Raw genomic sequence first — 22,261 nt, 5'->3', positions numbered from 1 at the left:
AGCGGTGCTTGAGATGAAGGGCCCAGCGGAGCGGTGCTTGAGATGAAGGGCCCAGCGGTGCTTGTCTTGGCGGGCCCCTGTTCAGCAGTGCTTGTCTTGGCGGGCCCCTGTTCAGCGGTGCTTGTCTTGGCGGGCCCCTGTTCAGCGGTGCTTGTCTTGGCGGGCCCCTGTTCAGCGGTGCTTGTCTTGGCGGGCCCCTGTTCAGCGGTGCTTGTCTTGAAGGTCCCTGTTCAGCGGTGCTTGTCTTGAAGGTCCCTGTTAAGCAGTGCTTGTCTTGAAGGGCCCCTCACGGCGGGCCCTGTTGAGCGGTGCTTGTCACGGCGGGGCCCTGTTCAGCGGTGCTTGTCTTGAAGGGCCCTGTTCAGCGGTGCTTGTCACGGCGGGGCCCTGTTCAGCAGTGCTTGTCTTGAAGGGCCCTGTTCAGCGGTGCTTCTCACGGCGGGCCCTGTTCAGCGGTGCTTGTCACGGCGGGGCCCTGTTCAGCGGTGCTTGTCTTGAAGGGCCCTGTTCAGCGGTGCTTCTCACGGCGGGGCCCTGTTCAGCGGTGCTTCTCACAGCGGGCCCTGTTCAGCGGTGCTTCTCACGGCGGGCCCTGTTCAGCGGTGCTTGTCTTGTGTTCCTAGGGAACCAGATCTGGCCAATATTTCCCGCTCAGTCGCCATCTGACCTTTCGCTTGCGGGGCCCTCCTGTGCTGGAGTCCTGGGCCCGTGGGTGTCCTCCGTCACACCCGAAATGGGGCTGGTGGGGCCCTCCTGGGCAGCTCGCCTGCTGCCGGACTTGTCCGCCCTGCTGCCCTTGCCCTCCTTCGCCGAATCTCTGGGGCCCTTGCCTCCCTTTGTGGATGTGCCAGGTGACGGGGCAAGGCTAGTGTCCTTGGGGGCAGCCGTCTCAGGCCTGTCGCGCCGGCCCTTCACTTTTTTGGTTCTCTTCCCAGGGGGTGGGCTGGCTGTCCCCTTGCTGCTTGCCGATGTTCCTGCCCTAGGAGCTGGTGGACTCCAATAGCCCTGAACTATGGTCCTAGTAGATGCAGGGCTTGTGGTGGCTGAGGTGCTGTTTGGACTCTTACGAGATGGAGGGGGTGGGTCAGGTGATGCAAAGAGGTTAATTTTGGAGAGGAAAAGTTTTTTAGGAGCAATGGGAAGGGTTGGTGCAGTGGGTATGGGAGTGGAGGAAGAGGATGTGGTTGTAGGAGAGTCAAGTGTGCTGTCTTTGGGTGCAGGTGCTTGTGACGGAGGCTGTCGTGAGGTGGATGGCTGTTGGGTGGGTGGCTGCCTGCGTTTGCGTGGTTTGGAAGAGGGGGTGACAGACACAGTGGGAGAGGACACAGGGGACGTGTAAATGGCAGTGGGGGTGGTGTCTGCACGTGTGCGGAGTGTTCTGGAGGGTGTGCTGGTGATGGACGTACTGGCTGATGCTGGTGTGCATGCAGGTGTGAGTGGAGACGTCACAGGGAGGGAGGAGGGAGACGAGGAGGAGGGGACACAGAGGTGGCAGTGGCTGTTGGCATGTCTGCATGTGGATGTTGCTTGGATGAATGCTTGTGTGATCTGTGGTGCTTATGTCTGGATGAGCTGCCCTTGGGTGTTGAGGTGTGTGCAGGCTGGTCTGTAGGTGTGGCTGGGATAGGCAGAGGAACAGGGGAGTGGGACTGGGTGGAGGGAGTTGGAGGAGGGAGCCTGGAGACAGGGACAATGGCTGCCGTCAGTGCTGAGGCCAGAGCGTTGAATGATCGCTGATGGGCAGCCTGACCCGAATGAATGCCCTCCAGGTATGCATTGCTCCGATGCACCTCCCTTTCTACCCCCTGGATGGCATTCAAAAGGGTAGACTGCCCAACAATGAGCGTCTGGAGGAGGTCAATGATCTCCGCACTGAGGGCAGCAGGGGTAACTGGGGCAGGGCCTGAGGTGCCTGGGGCGAAGGAGATGCCCGGCTTCCTGGCCGAGCGGGCACGGGGCGAACGCTGAGGGGCTGCTGGGAGGGCGGAGCTGGTGCGCTGGGTGGCGGCTGTACCTGTTGTAGAGTTGGGCACGGATGTTGCCGCCACCACAAGGGAGCTTCCTTCCGAGGACGTGTCGGTGTCGCTGACGTCTCCACGGGTCCCCGTTGTGGAGCTCCCCTCGCCCTCCGTCTCACTGGTGAACTCAGAGTCGGTTGCATGGCCCTCCGGGGCCATGTGAGATGCAGCTCCCTCGTGCGCCGATGCCACTTCTCCTCCGCCTGATGATGCTAATGCACACATAAACAAGAAGACCAAAAAAAAGGGGGGGGAGAACAAATAAAGACATGTTGAGTGCATGCATTGGCGACACCGTTGGCGGAGAGGACAGACACAGAAGCCCACTGCACTACGCCACGCACTTGGGGTACACTACTCAATCAGTGGGACATGGCCTACAAGCCTATGGACGACAACTGCACACATAGATGACACAGGGCCATGAATAGCTGTACTAGGCACCCTACAGAGGTGGGGGGCGGGGGCACAGGGCCATGCCTCACGGAGGGGCCTAGCCTACAGAAATCACCCTGGCCTAGGGATACCCACAGCCCTCCTCCCCCACCCAGGCACCTCCACTGCGCGCAAAGATAGCAGAATGAGAGTGTACTCACCCCCTTGTGTCTGCTGTGATGTCCTCACGCGCCCATCCAAATCGGGGTAGGCCACCGCCAGGATCCGGGACATCAGGGGGGTCAATTGCCGTGTGGCACCCCTCCTAGGTTGGGAGGCCATCCCCAGCAGAGCCTCGGCGGTCTTTCTGCTCCCGCGGCGGATGTCCTCCCACCTCTTGCGGCAGTGGGTGCCCCGTCTGTTGTGGACCCCCAGGGACCGGACGTCCTTGGCGATGGTACGCCAAATGTCGATCTTCTGATGGGCGCTGACCTATGTGACATGTACAGGGTGGGAAAAGAAACATCATCACTTTTCTGCATGGTCGATGTGAGTGGCCCCCCTCCCCAACCTTGCCATGTAGCACATGTTCTCATCTGTCGTGCGATGCATTCCTCATTCGCTCCCCTCCCCAGCATCGTTCATTCACCCCACTCAACCCAGCCATTGCCCACTAAGCATGGTCCCAGTGTACTCACCTGTTGGTCTGGAGGACCGTAGAGTAGCGCATACTGGGGGAGGACCCCATCCACGAGTGTCTCCAACTCTTCTGAAGTGAAGGCAGGGGCCCTTTCCCCAGTCGCAGCAGCCATTGTCACTTCCAGACCGAGGTCACAGCAGCACTTGCAGTATAGGTCCTCTCCTGTGGATGATCAGGTCTCGAGTGATTAAGCAGATAGAAAATGGCGGTTACGCCCGCGGCGGTGCGTACCGCGGCAGTGCGTACCGCGACCGCCGGCGCACATCCTCATTGGCTCCTGAAACCCATAGGGTTCAATGTTAACCAATGCGGCTTTGCACCGCGGTCTACGACCGCCTACCGCCACGGTGTGCCACGCCATCGCAATGAGCTCACATCCCATTGTCACACTTCACAGGTCAGGCAGCCGCCATTTCAAAGGCCCACGTGGCTTAATTTCTACTGCGTCACACAGGCCTAGGCCTTGCATTGCCACTCATACATGCCATTCAATGCATAGAGAATCGTGTACTGTGCAAGCTGTGGGAACGTACCTGTGGGTTGATTGACTCTGTGCTCCATGTTGTGCTTCCTAGGCACCGTCCGCTGGGACTTGCGAGATGATGGAGGGCTGTTCCCGTGTACAGACCGCTGGTGGACCTGTCGACAATGGAAGAACGACATGTCATACTCACCTACAGACTTGACCATGCCACTATACAGGAACTGTGTGCCCAGCTGGAGCCAGACCTGATGTCACCGATCCGCCAACCCACAGGGATTCTTCTCTAGTGCAGGTTCTGTCAGTACTCCATTTTTTGGCTAGTGGATCATTCCAAACAACAATGGCCATTTCATCTGGGATGTCTCAGCCTATGTTTTCTAAGGTTTTATCCAGAGTGTTGTCTGCCCTGATGAAATACATGCGGAGCTACATTGTTTTCCCTGAGGTGGAGGATTTGGCTACAGTGAAGGGTGATTTCTATACCCTTGGACATATTCCCAACATCATTGATGCCATTGATGGGACCCATGTGGCTTTGGTACCCCCCAGAGGAAGTGAACAGGTGTACAGGAACAGAAAAAGTTATCATTCGATGAATGTCCAGGTGGTCTGTTTGGCTGACCAGTACATCTCCCATGTAAATGCCAAGTTCCCTGGGTCAGTGCATGACGCGTACATCATGCGAAATAGCAGCATCCCTTATGTGATGGGACAGCTACAGAGACACCGTGTGTGGCTAATAGGTGACTCTGGTTACCCCAACCTGTTGTGGCTACTGACCCCAGTGAGGAATCCCAGGACCAGGGCAGAGGAACGGTACAATGAGGCCCATGGGCGTACTAGGAGGGTGATTGAGCGGACCTTCGGCCTCCTGAAGGCCAGGTTTAGGTGCCTGCATATGACAGGTGGATCCCTAATGTACTCACCAAAGAAGGTGTGTCATATCATCGTGGCCTGCTGTATGCTTCACAACCTGGCTTTGCGACGCCAGGTGCCTTTCCTGCAGGAGGATGGTCCAGATGGTGGTGTTGTGGCAGCGGTGGAACCTGTGGAGAGTGAAGAGGAGGAAGACGACGGGGATGACACAGACAACAGGGACACAGTGATACTACAGTATTTTCAATAACACACTGGTAAGAATCAACACCGGCATTTTACACTTACTTACAGTCTCCTGCCTCTCTACTGTCTGTCCTATTCCCCCAGTGTATGTTAACTGAGTTGTGACTTTCCCTTCCAATTTCAGAGATGTGGCCCCCACTGCGTGACCTCCGCTTTGTTTCCCCATGGACTACAGCTGTATGACAGTGGTATGTTTTCATCACTGTGTAACTGGACATTTTGGCAGCATTATGTTTAATACATTTGTTCACAATACAGGCAGACTCCAGATTGTTTTTGTGCAATACGTGTTTTTATTAAAATTTATATTTAGGGACATGGTGGGAAATCGGTGATGGGTGATGGTGGAGGAATGTCCATGGCAGAGTCCAGCTTTTCAGTCTCACAGGTGCATTGTCCATATGCCTGTGGAAGGTGGAGCAGGGGCAGTTAAAGGTTGGACAGGGTGACAATGTGGGACAGTGGGATGATATCAGGGGGTATACTTTGCTGGCGGGGTTCTTGACATCCTACTCTGTCTTCTTACGAGATCTCAGGCCCCGCTTGCGGGGTGGTTCTTCTTCTGCAGGAGGTGGGGTTCTGGTGGCCTGTTGTGTGGGGGCCTCCTGTCCACTAGCGCCGGCGGAGGTGGTTGCCTGTTATTGGTCCATGCTAGTGACAGGGGCCCTTTGTTGTGCCACATGATCCCGCAATGTGGTGACAATCTGGTTGAGTGCCCCTTCGATGGTGCCCATTGCGGAACTGATGCTTCTAAGTTCTTCCCTGAACCCCATGTACTGTTGCTCCTGCATGACCTGGATCTCCTGGAACCTGGCCAGTACCGTCGCCATCGTCTCCTGGGAGTGGTGGTATGCTCCCATGATGGAGGAGAGGGCCTCGTGGAGAGTGGGTTCCCTAGGCCTGTCTCCCCCCTGTCGCACAGCAGCCCTCCCAGTTCCCCTGTTTCCCTGGGCCTCTGTCCCCTGGACCGTGTGCCCACTACCACTGCCCCCAGGTCCCTGGTGTTGTTGGGGTGGTGGGTTAACCTGGGTGCCCTGTAGTGGTGGACACACCGCTGATTGACGTGTCCTGGAGACAGAGGCATGGGCCTGCTGGGTGGGAGCTGTGCTGGTGTTCCCAGAGGGGGTTGGGTCTGCTGTGGCCTGTGGCTGTGTGAGGGGAACCGACTGTCCAGAGGTCCCCGATGGTCCGGGCTGGTCATCAGGGTCCAGGGAGACAGAGCTGCTGTCATCACGGGTGGGCTCTTCTGGGGGAGGGATGGACATTTCTGGACCCTCCTGGGCGGTGTGGTGGCGTTCGGGTCCTGCAGGGGTATAGAGGTATGGTTATTGCTTCAGTGTGTGCCATATCGGTCAATGGGTGGGTGCCTGTGTACCCCAGGGCTGGCATTCCTGTGTGGCGGCTGTTGTGACGGTGGCTTGTGGGGGAGATGTGTATGTGCAGTGGGCATGCTTTGGTGATGGGTGTCCATGCTTTTTGGACGCATGCAGGTCTAGGTGTTGGGATGGGTGGGTTGTGATGGTGATCCATTTGCAGGGAGTAGGTGTGGTGGGGGTGAGGGTGGGGGTATGATTTGGGATACAGGTGGGGTGGGGGTGGGAAGAAGTAGTTAAGATTTGACTTACCAGAGTCCATTCCTCCAGATACTCCTGCGAGGCCCTCAGGATGCAGGAAGGGCAAGACTTCCTCCTCCCATGCTGTAAATTCTGGGGGAGTAGGTGGGGTCCGCCGCCAGTCTTCTGCACCGCGATGTTGTGCCTTGATACCATGGAACGCACCTTCCCCCGTAGGTCGTTCCACCGCTTCCTGATGTCATCCCGATTTCGTGGATGCTGTCCCACAGCGTTGACCCTGTCGACTATCCTTTGCCATAGCTCCATCTTCCTGGCAATGCTGGTGTGCTGCACCTGTGTCCCGAAGAGCTGGGGCTCTACCCGAACTATTTCCTCCACCATGACCCAGAGTTCGGCGTCTGAGAACCGGGGGTGTCTTTGGGGTGCCATAGGGTGATGTGGATGAAGTGTGGGGTGGTGTATGTGTTGTAGAGTGTGGTGAGTGTGGTGATGTGTGGTATTTTGTGCGTGGATATTGTGTGGTTTGCCTCTGTGTGATGGTGTTGTCTAAGCAGTGTTGTCTATCTCTGGCTTTCTGTCGGTTTTTTTTTCCGTAGGGGTTTGTGGGTGATGTGGGTATGTGTTTTATATTGTATTGGGTGTGTGGGTGTGTTGTTTGTATGTGTATCAGGTGTGTGTGTGTTTCAAATTGTCCAATGTGGTTGTTTTTTGTAAGGGTGTGTGTATTTTGACTGCGGCGGTGTGTACCGCCAATGGAATACCGCGGTTGAAAGACCGCCGCGTGGATTCGTGGGTCGGAATGGCATGGGCGTTTTTCTGTTGGCGTGACGATGGAGGTTTGGTCATCGCCAGTTTTTCGCTGACCTTTGGTGTGGCGAACTTTTGTGGATGTCCGGTTTTTGGCGGTTTGCCAGTTGCGAGTCAGAATGACCGTGGCGGTTTACCGCGGCCGCGGCGGTGTTATGGCGGTCTTCTGACCGGCGGTAAGCGCCTTTTACCGCTGAGGTCAGAATGACCCCCTATGTATCTGCCCCCTTTTTCTACCTTATTTGTGTGCAGTACGTATGGTACTCCAGGTGCTATCCACATAAGTACTCCTCTCGCATATGCCGAAAAAGATGTGCCATAAACCTATCCTTGCCAGCGTTTCTGTATCGCCTGCAGATCACTACTCAGCAAGTGTGTTTCCTGCAATATGGCAAAGTGTACCCCCTGCCGCTTGAGATAAGTGTATATTCAATGCCTCTTACCCAGCGCAGCAATTCCATGCACATTCCATGTTATGATTCTATAGTCCTGCATAGTATGTGGTGTGTGTGGGCCTACAACCTGACAAGCCGTTTTCGTGTATTTGCTTCTCCTCGTAATCGACCTCTAGAGGGGGCATGCATCTGTAACCCTGGAAAAGGTGTTTATAAAGTAATTGTGGAAACCTGCACCGGGACCCGTTTGAACATGTTAAACAAAATCCCCCTCCCCCATCAGCACCCACCATCCCCAACAACGGTGGCGCACATGTACCTCTCTAGGCACCCCCAACAATAATAAAAAATAAAACATACATTGAGTACAAAAATACTGTGTCCATTTGGATACTGTCTCGGGGAACGTGGTGGCTATCACTGGAGGCCTGTGTCTAAGGCCCCCACTGTAGATTAGAAGGTGTTCGAGAGGGCGCCTCCGATAGCCCCAGCCACATCACGATAAGGATCCTTTCCCTCTTGCGGGTCAAGGAGGCCTCCGCCAGTACCTGGAGGCAGAGCCATCACGTTGATAGAAACTCCATCCAAAAGGTCAGCCTAGTGGTTTTTCGTGTCCTCGAGTCTCTTGTCCATATGATCCTAGGCTCATTTTCTGACATCACAAGGACTTTCAAAAACCCATTGCCAAACTCCGCCAGTTAAGGGAGTTACTGTGCAAGCATCATAATTCATCTGCAGTCCTGGGTGTAATCTCCGGTCCTTTCAGCACATCCGTAATGGTCGAATCGGATCCGCCAGAGTCTGAATCCGTTGGCTCCTGAATAGCGGAGCGCAGCACGGCGAAGGAATTATGGGTGTGCAGTGACGTGTCTCTCAGCACCTTCGCTGTCTCTGAAGCTGCCTGTATCTTTGTGAGCTGCGCCTTTGATCTCCTCTTGGGTCTTCTGCGGACCGGCGAGGATAGCCATTCTCCATTTTCTCCTTCTTCCTCCATTCATTGGGCTATACCCTTGGCATGCATTCACGTCCAGATGTCGGCTGGTGTGGCAAAGACGTGAGTGCGATCCTCAGCTATCACACGGAGCCTGGCGTGGAACATCAGGGCATATTTGAGATTGTGTTCACGATTCAATTTTAACATAGGAGTAGCGCTAGTGTTGCAGCTCTGCCATGAAGTCCGGGTAGGCCGTTATGGAGACCCCCTCGTGACATATCAGGCCTTTGTTATGGAAGTGCTGTAGAATTGCATCCCGATCTCTGAAGTTGAGGAAACGTGCTATTAGCGGGCGGGGTGGTAGTCCCGGAGCCGGCTGTTTACCCGGGATTCTGTGCGCCCTTTCCACAGAGAAGAACTTCAGCGCCACACCATTCAATGCCTCTTTAATAAGCCATTGCTCTAGAAACAGTTCCGTGCTGTGCCCCTCCACTCTCTCCGGAAATCCCAAGAACCGAACATTGTTCCGTCCGTTGAGACCAACTTTCAGCATCTTCCGCACGTCTCTGTAAGGCTTTCACTTCCACATCCATTCGTTGTATTTGCTTCTGATGGTCTGATACCACAGGATTCAGAGCGCCTAGGGTGGCCTCCGTCGCTCCAACCCTCTCCACCAGACTGCGGTGGTCCACTCGGAGTAAGTTAAGATCCTGAGAGACGTGTCTATTCTATTTCCGAGAGACAATTTGGTGTCCATGATAGCCTGCAAGATCTTCTCAAATTGACCCGAGTGTGACTGCAGAGTGCACTCCAGAGTGCGTAGAACTCAGTACCTCAGATGGTGCCTCAGAATAAGTAGTGTGACTAGAACGTTCCTGTGGCTTGAGTGTCTTGGATTTCCCCATCATTCTGCCTGTACAGGTGTTGGACATATTATGTAGGCTATCTGGGCCCAGTATATTCCTCCTTCTAACACCGTGACAGAAGTGCCCGTCGATTCACCGCCGCCAGGCAGTCAAGATCCTATGGACCGGGTTGCCAACTGCTGTAAGTCTGCACCGGTTTCATGCATTGTCACCACTCAGGCAAGCAGGCACAGGCTTGTTCAGTGCGTCGGCGTCATTGTGTAGTACCCTGCAGTTCGCCTCCGTGTAGTGCTCAGTTCTGCTTATTCATAGCCAGAGGGGAGTCCGCCCCCATTTAATGCGACAGTTCCAGGCCCTCCCGTAGCTGTGCCACCCTAGTGTCCGTCTCCGCTGTCTCAGAGCTCCCCCAGCTGTGCGTGTTCTCCATCCATGCGCCCCCACTCCCTTGTGCGCCACTGTCGTCGCTCTTTCTGGGCTCAGATTAGCCCAAGGATGTACCTCCGCTGGCAGGTTCACAGTAGCACCGCAGGGCGAAGCTCAGGGGGCAGTAGCAGGCAGGTGGGCAATGGGTAGGGGAGGATGGAGAAATCGGGTTCACAGGCGGAGCGTCTTTATGAAGTGTATGGGGTTCCTCGCGCCCCACAGGGCGCCCTTCCTATCACGCACAGCCTCCTTCCCTCGCGGCGCGTGTAGGGCAGCATTCAGCGGTCCAGCTACCGCTCCACCAATCGCAGCCTCACTCCATAGGGCCGATCCTCCTGCAGTGCTGCTCCGCGCTGTCCGCTGGTGGAGCAGCGCAGCTCTCCGGCACACCACGCCCGAGTTTGTGCCTTCCAATTTGCAGGCCTCGGCTCCCGGGGAAGGCCTTGCATGGCCGGCGGGCTCGGACACCACCTCGAGCACCACACGAGGCCCCACTCGCTTCCAGCACCACTAGACCGCCTCCGCTAATGTTTTTTGGTGTGTGTGGCTGGTGCAGCGGAAGCGCCGGTCAGGATAGTTGTGGGGGCCAGGAGCGCGATTTCAAGCGTCCTCCATCTTGACCACGCCCCATTATTTGATTTCTTTAATGGAATATTTGTACATGAGGGCCTTTGCTCCTCAAAAGCGAAATATACTGTAATAATACAGGACATAAATGTTGAACAGTTTGCTCTCTGACAGGTGCCGAATATGCAGAACTAGACTTCCCATGAGCAAAAGTATTCATAGTGGATCTAATACTCACATTCATTTAAACTGTCAGCCTGTTCAATATAATTCTGACAATATGGCACTCAATTCAGTATTAACCAATGCATAATTGAAGCTTTAGCCCAAATCAAGCTAAAACACCTTGCCTAGGGATTCGTTCCAAAATAAGGATTCAATCTAAGATGTATATCTTTGCTGTCACCCAGCTCAACCTGAGCCTGGTTTTAATCTAGCATTGAACTACTGTGAAGTTTCCATCACCAAAAAGACTTTCACACTCGTAACTACTTCACAGATATTTGTAGTTTAGTATTTACTGCCTGCAGTGTTATATATTTAAATGTGGGTGTAATGTAAAAACTAAATATGAAGTGTGCTGTCTCGTATATCAAATAAGATTTGCTATTTTCCAAAGCAGTTATTTTTTTTAATCTGCGTTCAGCTGGGCCCTACATAAACTACTGTTGTATATTCAGCACACGTATGTAGTCATGTAAATGTTCTCTCTTAAGTGCTGCAACTCACTGCTGCTATTAACGGCGAATTACACAGCGCATTCTGTGGTATTGATACCTCGCTATTGTGACATTTTAACAAGCATCAGTATTGAGATAAAATGGATGTCAATGATGAAGAGAATGCAGAGGTTTCTTAAGGAAAAAATAAACACATTCTGCACACGGTATTTTAATTCAGTAAAGTCCACTGCTATTTATTTAAAGGGTTTCACATAGCATATAATGAATCATTAAGGCTGCTTTTATGCACTTGTCCTGAGGGCTTCACTGTGTTGCTTGGTAATGTGAACGCCTGTGTTGCATGGTTCTCCCAAGGCGTGGGGGTGATTAGTCTTCTGTTTTTCTGAAACAAAATCTTACTTTGGAAGTTTGTTTCTGAAAAACAAAAACATTTTAAAACGTGGGTAACGACTGACAGTGACCACCGGCCAGACTTTTTGTGCATTAAAATGAACCACTGTGACGGCAGTTTTCATTGTATGGAGATGACCACGGATCTGGTGGTTATCTCTAAATTTGATGGGTGGTAGTCTGTCATGATGGTCGATGTAGTGTCCTCCGCTACCCTGACAGAAGAAGTACCGTCTGTCAAAGACTAAATCAGGCCCTAAGATATGAGGTGATTATGCAATCTCACAAGGATGGACCACCTCTTAGTGGTTTGTTTTTGTTAGTGAGGGTCTATTATTTACCCATGAGCAGCAGGCCAATAAAGATAGCAGAAGCTGAGGACAGACAGTGTTTGGTTGCTGTGCATCAAACTGGTCTCTTGCAGTGCCCAACAGTGAGCAAACCATGGTCTGTCATGCATCTGCCATTTCCTGCTGATGCATGGTTAGACCAGTGCCACTACTCATTTGTGTGCAATTGTAGAACCTTTCCAGTGACAGAAGGCTCCTGGTGTGAGCAGGGCTGGCCATGGTCTCCCTCCTTTTCTTGACTGCTTTACGGTCCACACTGTGTGTACAATCTGTATGGAACCGGGGAACCCTCCATCAAGTTTTGAAGCCCACCCTGGCATAAGGAACATCTTGAGCCATATAGGAGGGTGGTTGGGGGTTCTGCAGTGCATAAATGAGAACACACTAGTAATAACATTTCTTTAGTGTTAATATGTATACAGCAGTAACTTGGTTTGCTTGTTGTACCATTTATTGGATGTGTTAAATGCTTGTTTTTATCTTGTTGTTTTTTTTAAGGATAAGTGCCTTAGGTACAGTTCTCAGGAACATTTATCTACTGATAGCCCATGTTCTTTGTTAAGCATATTGTGGTGCTACCTAGAGGGGAATTTGAGATACTTTTAGAATTCGAACTGAAACTACAGGAGGGCTTGCAACCTGTTGATGCTCAGCAAGGTGTACAAAAAATACAGTCCTTTGACCATTTTGTGCTTACTGTTCACTTAGTAGGCTTTCGAGATGGGTAAGGTTGTCACATGGTGTAGGTAATGACGAGTTGGATTGAAGCTGGGTTGTTAGCATTAGGAGAACTATGTCATGATGGTCCTATTATCCCCCGGACTTGTTTACTACGGGATTGGTTTCTCCCCAGACATAATTTCTAAACTTTGCCTCTGAAGGCCATAATATACAGCCCCCAGCAGAGGTGGGGGACTGGCCATACAGTAAATGAAGTACTGTAGCTGATAATTAATTTGGGAAATACTCAACATCTAGTGACTTGGTTCTGTAGATTCCTACTCAATATGACTAAAGCTGACAAATCTTTGAGACAAGCGGTAAAACAAAATTGACAGGACCTTCACAGACAGAAAGCAGATTTGCGATCCTGGTACACACACAAAGTTTGCATCACATGAGGTTTAAATGTAACCAATTTAATTATGTACACATGACTTGCATGTCTTTACACAAGTGAATTTGATTCAAAGATCAACTGCCATACACTGCCCTATCTGCAGTTGTTCATTAGTCATATTTGTTCCACGTGGTGTGGTTGTTTGTGGCGGCACAGATGTCTTGGAAGGAAGTGATGGGGCAATTGAAGTGCCTACTTGTTGGGAAAAGCTTACTTGCCCCTGACGCCTTCCATATAGGGAAGGCTTATTTTCCCATGAGGCCTGCTTGATAGGAAAAGCTTCCGTTCCCGTAAGACCTGCTCGATATGGAAAGCTTACTTTTCCCCTGAGACCTTGTCCGTATGGAAAGCTTACTTCCCCTGAGGCCTGCTTGACAGAGAAAGCTTACTTTCCTATGACACCTGCTTGATTGGTGTTAGAATTGTCAGCCTTAGGGTGGGCTTCCCTCAGACTTTTTGCCTTACGCTTCCATATTTTTCAGTTTTTCGTTTTTGTTAGCCCTAGGACTCTGTGTACTTTGCCACTGCTAACATGTGCTAAAGTGTGTATGCTCACTCCTTAAAACATGATAACATTGGCTTGCCCCATTTGATATATTTAGTTTACTTATAAGTCTCTAGTAAAGTGGCACTACATGTACCCAGGACTTGTAAATGAAATGCTACTAGTGGGACTGCAGCACTTATTGTGCTACCTTCTTAAGTAGCACTGTAACGTGTCTCAAGCCTGCCATCGCAGCATGTGTTTAGAGTTTTACACTGTCATTTCAGCCTGACAAAATAAACATTTTGCCCGTCTCAAACATGCATAACAATCTATATGTCACCCCTCAGTTAGGCCCAAGCCAGGCTACAGGGCAGGGTGCAATGTCTTTCAAAGATTGGATATGTAGTTTCAGGTTTAACATGTCCTGGTAGTTAATGACTCTTGCATTTGTTTTTCAATAGTGCAAGCCTATTTTCCTGATTTTGTGACATTGAAGTTACCTTTTAACTTTAATAAGCTGTAACTTCCAAATGGGAGCAAGTAAACATTCCATGTTTGGTATCTGTAGAATTATAGAGGCCTGTCTCTTTGATGTTAGTGCCATAACTTTGTAGCTGTTAGGCATGCAGTGCACAGCAATGGTGATAGAATTCGATGTACCTAACTTGTTTGTTTGATTACAACATATTAGTTATAACTTGGAAAGAGACATTTTTGTGCACTTCAAAATTCAGTATGATTGTGAAATACTGTGATACTTAAATAGAGAAACTGAGCTGTATGGACTGAAGCATGCCCTTCGATATGAGAGTTGTTATATGAAGAGACAGACAGGAATGGAACGAAATGCTTTGATTGATGGTGGGTACCCATTTTTTGTTGAAAGAAGGAGGGTCCTGTGTCTTTCACGGGCACGTTGAGCTGTGCAGAGAGTTAGAAAGCAATATGTATCTGACCACTGAGAGGCAGTGTAGGGACTGAAGTGCCAGGAGAAGGTTGTGACCGGACGTTAAGGATGATCTTGCAGCTGCAGTCTGGATTTTGAGTCACATGGTAGGATACGCTAGCACAGTCTAGATGGGAGCGTACTAAACGGATGGTGACTCCTACCTTTTTCTGCAGCTCCAAGGAGGGGAGGATTTGGTTTGGGTATTTTGTGCAGAAGTATCAATGTCTGGCTTGGTTCAGTTGAGATATAAGGGAAAAGGTTCGCATCCACGATCACACCGAAGTTCCCAACATCAGGAAACCCTCAAGCTGCTATAGCGCCTGAATTGTCTTCTGCCCCCAGGCTAGTGACCACAAGAGCGAGGAGAAGAAAAGGCTTCGAGAGTCCTACCCGCACAACCGAAAGGCACTTCAATGCCATTCCAATAAGAAACGCAAACTGTGCACAATACTAATACAAATCAACAATACTAATGTAGTGATATTGATTTTATCAACCTCCAAAGGATGAAAGGCAGAGTCCTAACCCTTCCTATCTAAGAATCAGTGATAGTGGGCGTTCAGCTGACTGGCAGTAATACATCGTTAATAGTATAGTCTGACATTTTATTACTGAGTTATATGGCGCAGTATTTGCAAGTTTTAAATTCAGTCTGCACGCTCGCTTTTAAATGAATTTCTTTAGGCAAATTTGCTCAGTGTACAGTGTCTTGTGGTAAATGAATGCATTGTGTGACACCACATTAATGTCTCTATAAAATATATGTCTAGAGGTTCATCGGGATGTTGTTTTCTGAACTGTGCGGCACAGAAGATGTCCGAGTTTCTTTTTTGCATCTTCAACCTGTAAATTAATTGGTAAAATGTCCGATTTAGGTCACTTACTGCTGACGATACAGCTCTGAAATACAGGGTAGTAAATTGTGTCGTGTTTCCGAGCTTTGCTACCACCAAAACAAGAACTCATTTGGAATGTTTTTTTAGTGAATGAATGCCTGAAGAGTGAAGACGCCAAAAGGAAACTGACACTTTCTGCGCGTACAGAGCACAGAAATGGCTTGATGAGACAGACCCCGTTTCACAAAGTGTGTAGAAAGCGCATTCATTACTTTATAGAAGTCATTTTCTGTATGTTTCTCTTCTTTCTCCATGCAGTCGGACATGTACAGCGTGGGTATGATTCTGCTGGAGCTCTTTCAGCCTTTTGGCACAGAGATGGAAAGGAATGAGGTGCTGACCGCACTGAGAAATGGTCACGTTCCTGTTGCTTTTAATGAGCAGTGGCCAGTTCAAACCAAGTATGTCAAATTGTTGACAAGCACATTGTCTTCCCAGAGACCATCAGCAGCTCACATTCTGGAAAGTGAACTATTTCATAACACTGAAAATGTAAGTTGGGTATTAAAACGCAGGGTTTTTTTGTGTGTGCAAATACGGAAGTTATAAAAGTATTCATTTGTTCGAGTGTCGTCTCTTGTCCTATTACAGGGTCCCCAGCTTGGGATAGGAAGTGTGGGTGGAGCAAAGCAGATATATGGTCTAACATTGAAATGTGTGAGCTTCTCTAGGGTTTATTTGCGGTTTTTTTGATGGGTGGGACAGATTCCCCAAACATCTCCAGATTAATAATGTATTTATATTGTTATATAAAGCCTTGGTTACACTGGCTGGCAGCTACCTGGTAGGTTTGGTGTTCTCGATGAGGGCTGGTTTACCGATGTCAATCCTATTTCTAAATGATGCACAATCCAGTACAATAAAAAGATGAAAAGTTTTCTGATCACCAGCTCGCTAAAACTGTTGTCAACCGAAGATGAAGAATTCATTTTGTTATTAAACCCTATCACCACATGGCTAAAACTGGTGGCAACATTTGGCTGATTGATCTTACCAAGTGTCATGTTATTCTTAATACAGAAGACATTTTATAAAACCGGGCTCCTAGTGAGTTTGTTGTAGTGTTATTGGTGCAGCTCAGAGAAGAGACTTCTTTTAGCAGTACAGCACTTTCCTCATCCTACTTTGATTAACTACATCCAGGCACTGAACCTGAGGATGTAACGAGCCCCTGAAGACTGGTTCCCAATTTATATTTCTTAAAAGTTGTATGCCAGACAACCTGAGATGGGTATTAAATATTATTAATTATTATTATTATTATTAAATAGTATTAGATATTGAAGTCAATTTGAAGCTTTACCCTCCTTAGCACGTACACCCCATTTTCCACAGGCAATTTGGTGTTACGACCAGGGCAACCATCTTACCGAAGGTTATGACTGTTTCTGTTGGACCTGGCCCTTTTGACAGGGTCATCCCCAAACTTTTTGCCTTCCTCCTCCTATTTTTTCCAGACTCTTTTTGTTGACTTTAGTACTCTGGGCACTTTACCAATGCTGATCATTGCTAAAGTGCATGTGGCCCCCTTCTAAACGTGGTATGATTGGCTTACACCTGATCGCCACATTTAATTCACCTGAAAGTCCCTTGTACAGTGGTATGCCTATATCCAGGGCCTGTAAATTAAATGCTACTAGTGGGCCTGCAGCGCAGCTTGCGACACCCACTGAAGTAGCCTTTCAAACCTGTCTCAGGCCTGCTACCGCAGAGCATATGTTTTAAGTTTACTGCCACATGGGCCTGGCATCTAAATTCACTTGTCTGGCCGGGAACTCCCCTTTTACTACATATGTCACCCCTAAGGTAGGCCGAGAATCGAGGGCAGCCGCACCGGGGTTTTGCAGACCGCTGCCTTCGGGTGCACCAGATTACCTTGTCGGAGTAGGGTGAGCCCCTCTTGGTTGGAGCGACGTGGCTCAGGGGGCACTATCCCGGCTAGACAAGAGGTCCTCTGCTTGTCCAATTGTCCCTGTTTTACTGCACTCATGGGAGAAGGAGCATTGGAGCTCCAGAGGGCTCAGTGTGTGCCCCAGCAACCATATTCACTGTGACAGAAGCTCAGGAGCGCTGTAGCCTGCAGGTAGAAGGCACTAGGGGTGATTCCTGTGTATGCTGTCTTTCCCCATTATTCGTGTGGGGAGTGATGTTGTTCTATCACAGGGACAACGTGGAAATGTTTACAGTTTTATGTTCATTCAGGATGATGGGGAAACATCCTTTTTTACGACTTTTTTATTACGAAAGTCATGGTTAACGAAAGCGCAACAACGCTTTCTTTAACCACGACTTCGTTTTTTTGTGCCTTAACTACGTATGTTCTGAACAACGAACATCCGTGGTTAAGGTACAAAGAAGGGAGTTGGCGAAGGAGGTCGACGCAGGTGACAAGGGGTTGACTAAGGTAAGTAGTGGGGTTAGGTTTTGGGGAGGGGGTGGGGGGTCAGGGGGTTTTAGGTTTTGGGGTGGGGTTCGGGGGATGGGGTGTTTTTGGTTTTGGGGAGGGGGTCAGGGGGTTTTAGGTTTTGGGGTGGGGTTGGGGGATGGGGCGTTTTTGGTTTTGGGGAGGGGGTGGGGGGTCGGGGTTTTAGGTTTTGGGGTGGGGGTTGGGGGTGGGGCGTTTTTGGTTTTGGGGAGGGGTGGGGGGTCAGGGGGTTTTAGGTTTTGGGGTGGGGTTGGGGGGGTGGGGCGTTTTTGGTTTTGGGGAGGGGTGGGGGGTCAGGCGGTTTTAGGTTTTGGGGTGGGGTTGGGGGGGTGGGGCGTTTTTGGTTTTGGGGTGGGGGGTCGGGGTTTAGGTTTTGGGGTGGGGTTGGGGTTGGGGGGATGGGGCGTTTTTGGTTTTGTTGAGGGGGTAGGGGGTTTTAGGTTTTGGGGTGGGGTTGGGGGGGTGGGGCGTTTTTGGTTTTGGGGAGGGGGTGGGGGGTCAGGGGGTTTTAGGTTTTGGGGTGGGGTTGGGGGGGTGGGGTGAGGGATGTAGGGTGAATGGTGCCTATTAGTAATGGTTTTATCAGGAATGCCTTTACAACGAAATATCGTTGTTAAGGCATTTGTGGTAAAATCATTAGTAGTAAGGACGAGGTCGGTGTTCCAACCTCGTTGTTAAGGTTAGTAGTTGTTTTTATTTCGGTGTTCCGTATGACGTGCATTTTAAATTATAATGACAACCTGCCTACTGTTTGTGTAGCAGGGTATTACTAGTAACCTGTGTTTTTACCTGACTACTACTTATTTTAACAGAGTACCACTACCCTGTTTCTGGCAACTGCTTGTGTAGCAGGGTATTACTGATACTTGTATTTGGTCTAATTATGTTTTATGCATACAGTTTATTTTTATATAACTTGTTGTGTTTTCTTTGTGGTGCATTTATTGTGTCACATGTGTGTTGTGCAAACGCTTTACACATGACCTTTGGGACAAGCCTGACTGCTCGTGCCAAGCTACAAGGGAATGAGCAGGGGTTATCTTGGGTGTGTAACTCCCTTTCCCTGACCAGAGTGAGTGGGTTCTGGTTGCTTAGGTACAAACCCTAGCCAACAAGAAATCCCATTTCAAACAGTTTCACATTGGCCAATCCATCCCTTCTCAAACATTTTTGTCCACCTAACCCCTCGAAGAGGAGGAGAGACTCCATTGACAAGGCCCCAAGAGGGCTTGGCTCTGAGCTTTTACATTGATCGCACCAAATACCTTTGGGTCGAGTCTCAGCTCTTTGAGGGAAAGAGCAAAGGAAGGCAAGGCAGTGTAGAAAATAATTCTATCACAGTGGATAGTCCTCTGGATTAAAACTTCTGAACATTGGCTAATAATCAGCCTCTGGAAGGCCTTATGGCTTAAACCACCAGAGCCAAGGCTGCTACCACTGGGCTAGCATACAAATCGGCTTTTCTTGACATCTGCCGGGCTGTGACATGAGGTTCAGTGGACATTCAGAAAGCACTACTGCCCTGACAGCCAGGTCCGACAGTATAGAAATTTCGCAATCCGGTCCTGCAGGTCATTTTCGTCTGAGCCCACCGCACACACCTTCCACCTTTGGGAGATACTGATTTGCTATGTATTCTAAAGTGGAGGAATCTATGATTAGAAGTATCCATAAGAAGAACAAGTTTATTATGTTCGGTAATGCTGTTTCTGGTGGACACTCTATCTAACTGCAGGTTTCTCACTTCCCTCCTGCCTCCCTGTTCTGTGAAGTGGTCGTCTTTTTCGTCACATAAAAAGGTCCCAAATTAAAGATCTGCACACAGGTACCTCCGATTATTTTGTGACAGGTGAAATACTGACATCTGCCTGCAGGGGTGGTGCTTAAATGCAGCTCCATCACTTCCAGGACACATTGAGGCCAATGGAGAGCTGCGCGTCGCCACCTCGCACAGCGCAGGACCATTAATATGAACCTTTCTGGATCTAGTCTTCCACCCGGAGAATATTCTAAAGGTGTGGAATCTGCAGTTACAGTGTCAAATAGAAAAAGCATTACTGAAGATACGTAACTTGTTTTGACACAGCTGAAGCAGATGCTCCCGTTCATACCAAGGTCTGAGTGCCATCCAGATTATCCTGGACAGCCTACCTCTTTTATTCCAGCTAGTGAACGCCTTCCACTCTTTTCACTCAAGGGAATCCTTATTTCCAAGACATCTGCCTGTACTTCCTCCTCCTCATTTAGCAGGCAGGCAAAGATGAGGTGCTTTAAGAAGAACAACAGACTTGTTTCCCTACCCTCAGACAGGCCACAGGTATTTGTGCCTATCCTGTGGTCCTGTTGCCCTTGTCTGTACCATCACAAGGTGCCCTCCCCACTGAGGTCGGTGGGGGGAGACATTCTCTCCATTACCATTTGAATCCCACTTTACTAAAGGCTTGTATTCTATCTGTGCTAAAGAACAGCTATCCTTTACAACTACCTTTGCCACTGCTATCAGAACCACCTTAAGCTCTTTATGCAGAAAACTGCTTCTTTGGTGAACATGACCTCAGCTAGGCAGAAGTGAGCTGCAAGATCTACAGAGCCTTTCACGATGTTTCAGAGAGACAAGGTGATTATCTCTGTCCACCCTTCCTTCGCAGCAAAAGCTCTGTCACAATTTAACTCATAAATTGCTAGGTCTTTCAACGTTTTGATTGATAATGTCATGCTCACTCATTGTTACTCTGTGTAGGGAGCTCAGCTTCTGGTTTTGGGACACACCTCATTAGGGTGCCTTATGTTCTTCAGGCATTCACCCATCAGGCAATTGTGTGGGCAAATCCACAGGGTACAGAGTACTCATACTGCCGAACCACACTGGGATGGCTTATTTACATAATGATGTGGTATTCAGCCAGACAATTCTCCGCAGCCTGCTTCCATGGCCTAATTACCTAATCCTGACGTTCTCATTCTAAGTTATTATTATTTGAACTATAAACCATAATTTGATAGTGCGAAAGAGCCAGAATGTTATAGTAGGAACACATTGCACTTGGGGTGACTAATTGTCTTAGTCTGTAGGTTCTTCTCCGTTATAAACTAATCAGTTCCCCCCTTCTGATCCTGTTGTAATTAAATGGGAGTTTTAGATCAATTAGCTCTTTAAAAAAAAAAAAAAAGTAAACCAACAAAGTCTCCATGTGCTCAGATATGTGGAGTGCTGCATATTCCTCTTTCATGTACTCCTAGTACCAGTTCTCAAAGCTCTTAATTGAGGCGTTGCCTTGTCCTTCCACTGGGTGGCAAGGGTATTTACAGATGATAATGTGAAAGAGCCTACTGCCTAATAATGATGACGTCACTAATGCCACAGTTTTATCAATTCCTTTATATGAATCTGTTACAAATTTGCATATGATCATACATTTGATTTTACTGGAGATTTGTACTCACAGTTGCCCTTCTTCATGGGGCACCATTTCCGGAGATCTTGGGCACCGTAGGGTTCAATACAAATAGTGCATAATATTTTTTCATTAGAAAATTAATTTCATTCGGGTAAAGCAGAGTAGCCTATTAAGTCTTGAAGAATCTTTCTGGTTAAAATAATGCATTTGTTCTCGATTTCTCACGTCAACGCCACATTGCTAGGATTTTTGGGAGCCTTCTAAAATATTACACATTCACCTAAAAGGAATGAGTGAACTTTTGCTTACTGAACAGAGCACTGTTTGCTTAGCTGCTGGGTCCTTTTTGCTTTTTCATCTATTGAAATAGCTCAAAACGTTAAACTTGACACTAAAACTATGGGTCATATGAGTCTGCCAGTATCATTAGAAGCGTTGTCAAACTTGCATATGATTACACAAGGTCTCAAACCTCAATTCCAAAAGATTTATCTCTACCCACAAAGGATAAAAATCTTTTATTCAAATTTACAACAACAGAGAAGATTATCGAGTGATGAAGGAGCTGCAGAATAAAACATCCCCAGGAAACATGGTTATTGAAAGGCATGATACTTATTTTACGTCCTTTTGCAGTACCCTTGACAAGCATGACGGATATTGACCTGTGCTTTTTTGTGAGCATCATCATAATTGTTTTGCCAAGCCATTATTTAAGGTTAAATCTTGAATTAATTAAACCTTATTTCCATGAAGACTATTTGCAAGGACATTTTACAGTGGATTTACACACATTTCTTTCCTATGTAGGTTATCAATAATCTTCAGAAGAAAGTGGTGCAGCAGGAAGAGGAAATTGAAAAACTGAAAGAGAGAATACAGCTGCTTCTGAGTGAAAGAGATGAGCAAAACCTTGTAAAACCAGATAATTCAGCTTAAAGGCTTATTACTTTGAAATTGTCTACTGTGAAAATGTGTGTGTTATGTAGAGGGTGAGACAGGTTGCAGAAGTATTATAACTAATATTTATTTTTAATGTGATAAATATTTTAAATATGTAGCATTTTTATAAAAAAAATAAAGGCATCATGTGATCTATTTGTTCGCTTTTTATTCTTTTATGTTTTGTTTCTGCGGAACAACATCAACTTGGTCTTTACACGTTATAGTTGTATCTACTCCAAAAAATTAAAGTCTACGAAATCTTACTCTGTAGACGTTATAGAAGGCATGTACAAGCAGAACAGTGCCTGCCAAATCAATCTAGTGCCTGGAATGTATCCCTATTATTACTGATG

The 22,261-nt window shown here is 48.6% G+C and overlaps 1 protein-coding gene across 2 annotated transcripts in view; it reads left to right on the top strand.

Annotated features, from left to right (window-relative positions):
- The window catches only part of EIF2AK1 (eukaryotic translation initiation factor 2 alpha kinase 1), a 339,056-nt gene extending 316,999 nt beyond the window's left edge, over positions 1-22,057 (top strand). For both annotated transcript variants that reach the window (XM_069210157.1, XM_069210156.1), the window contains 2 exons: positions 15,399-15,632; positions 21,774-22,057. In XM_069210157.1, coding sequence (XP_069066258.1) covers positions 15,399-15,632; positions 21,774-21,902 — 363 coding nt within the window. In that variant the 3' untranslated portion in view covers positions 21,903-22,057. The remainder of the gene's footprint in view (positions 1-15,398; positions 15,633-21,773) is intronic.
- Positions 22,058-22,261: the final 204 nt, after the last annotated feature.

Source organism: Pleurodeles waltl, chromosome 10, assembly GCF_031143425.1.
Source record: "Pleurodeles waltl isolate 20211129_DDA chromosome 10, aPleWal1.hap1.20221129, whole genome shotgun sequence".
Taxonomy (NCBI): Eukaryota; Metazoa; Chordata; class Amphibia; order Caudata; family Salamandridae; genus Pleurodeles; species Pleurodeles waltl.
This window is presented reverse-complemented; position numbering and strand designations above follow the sequence as displayed.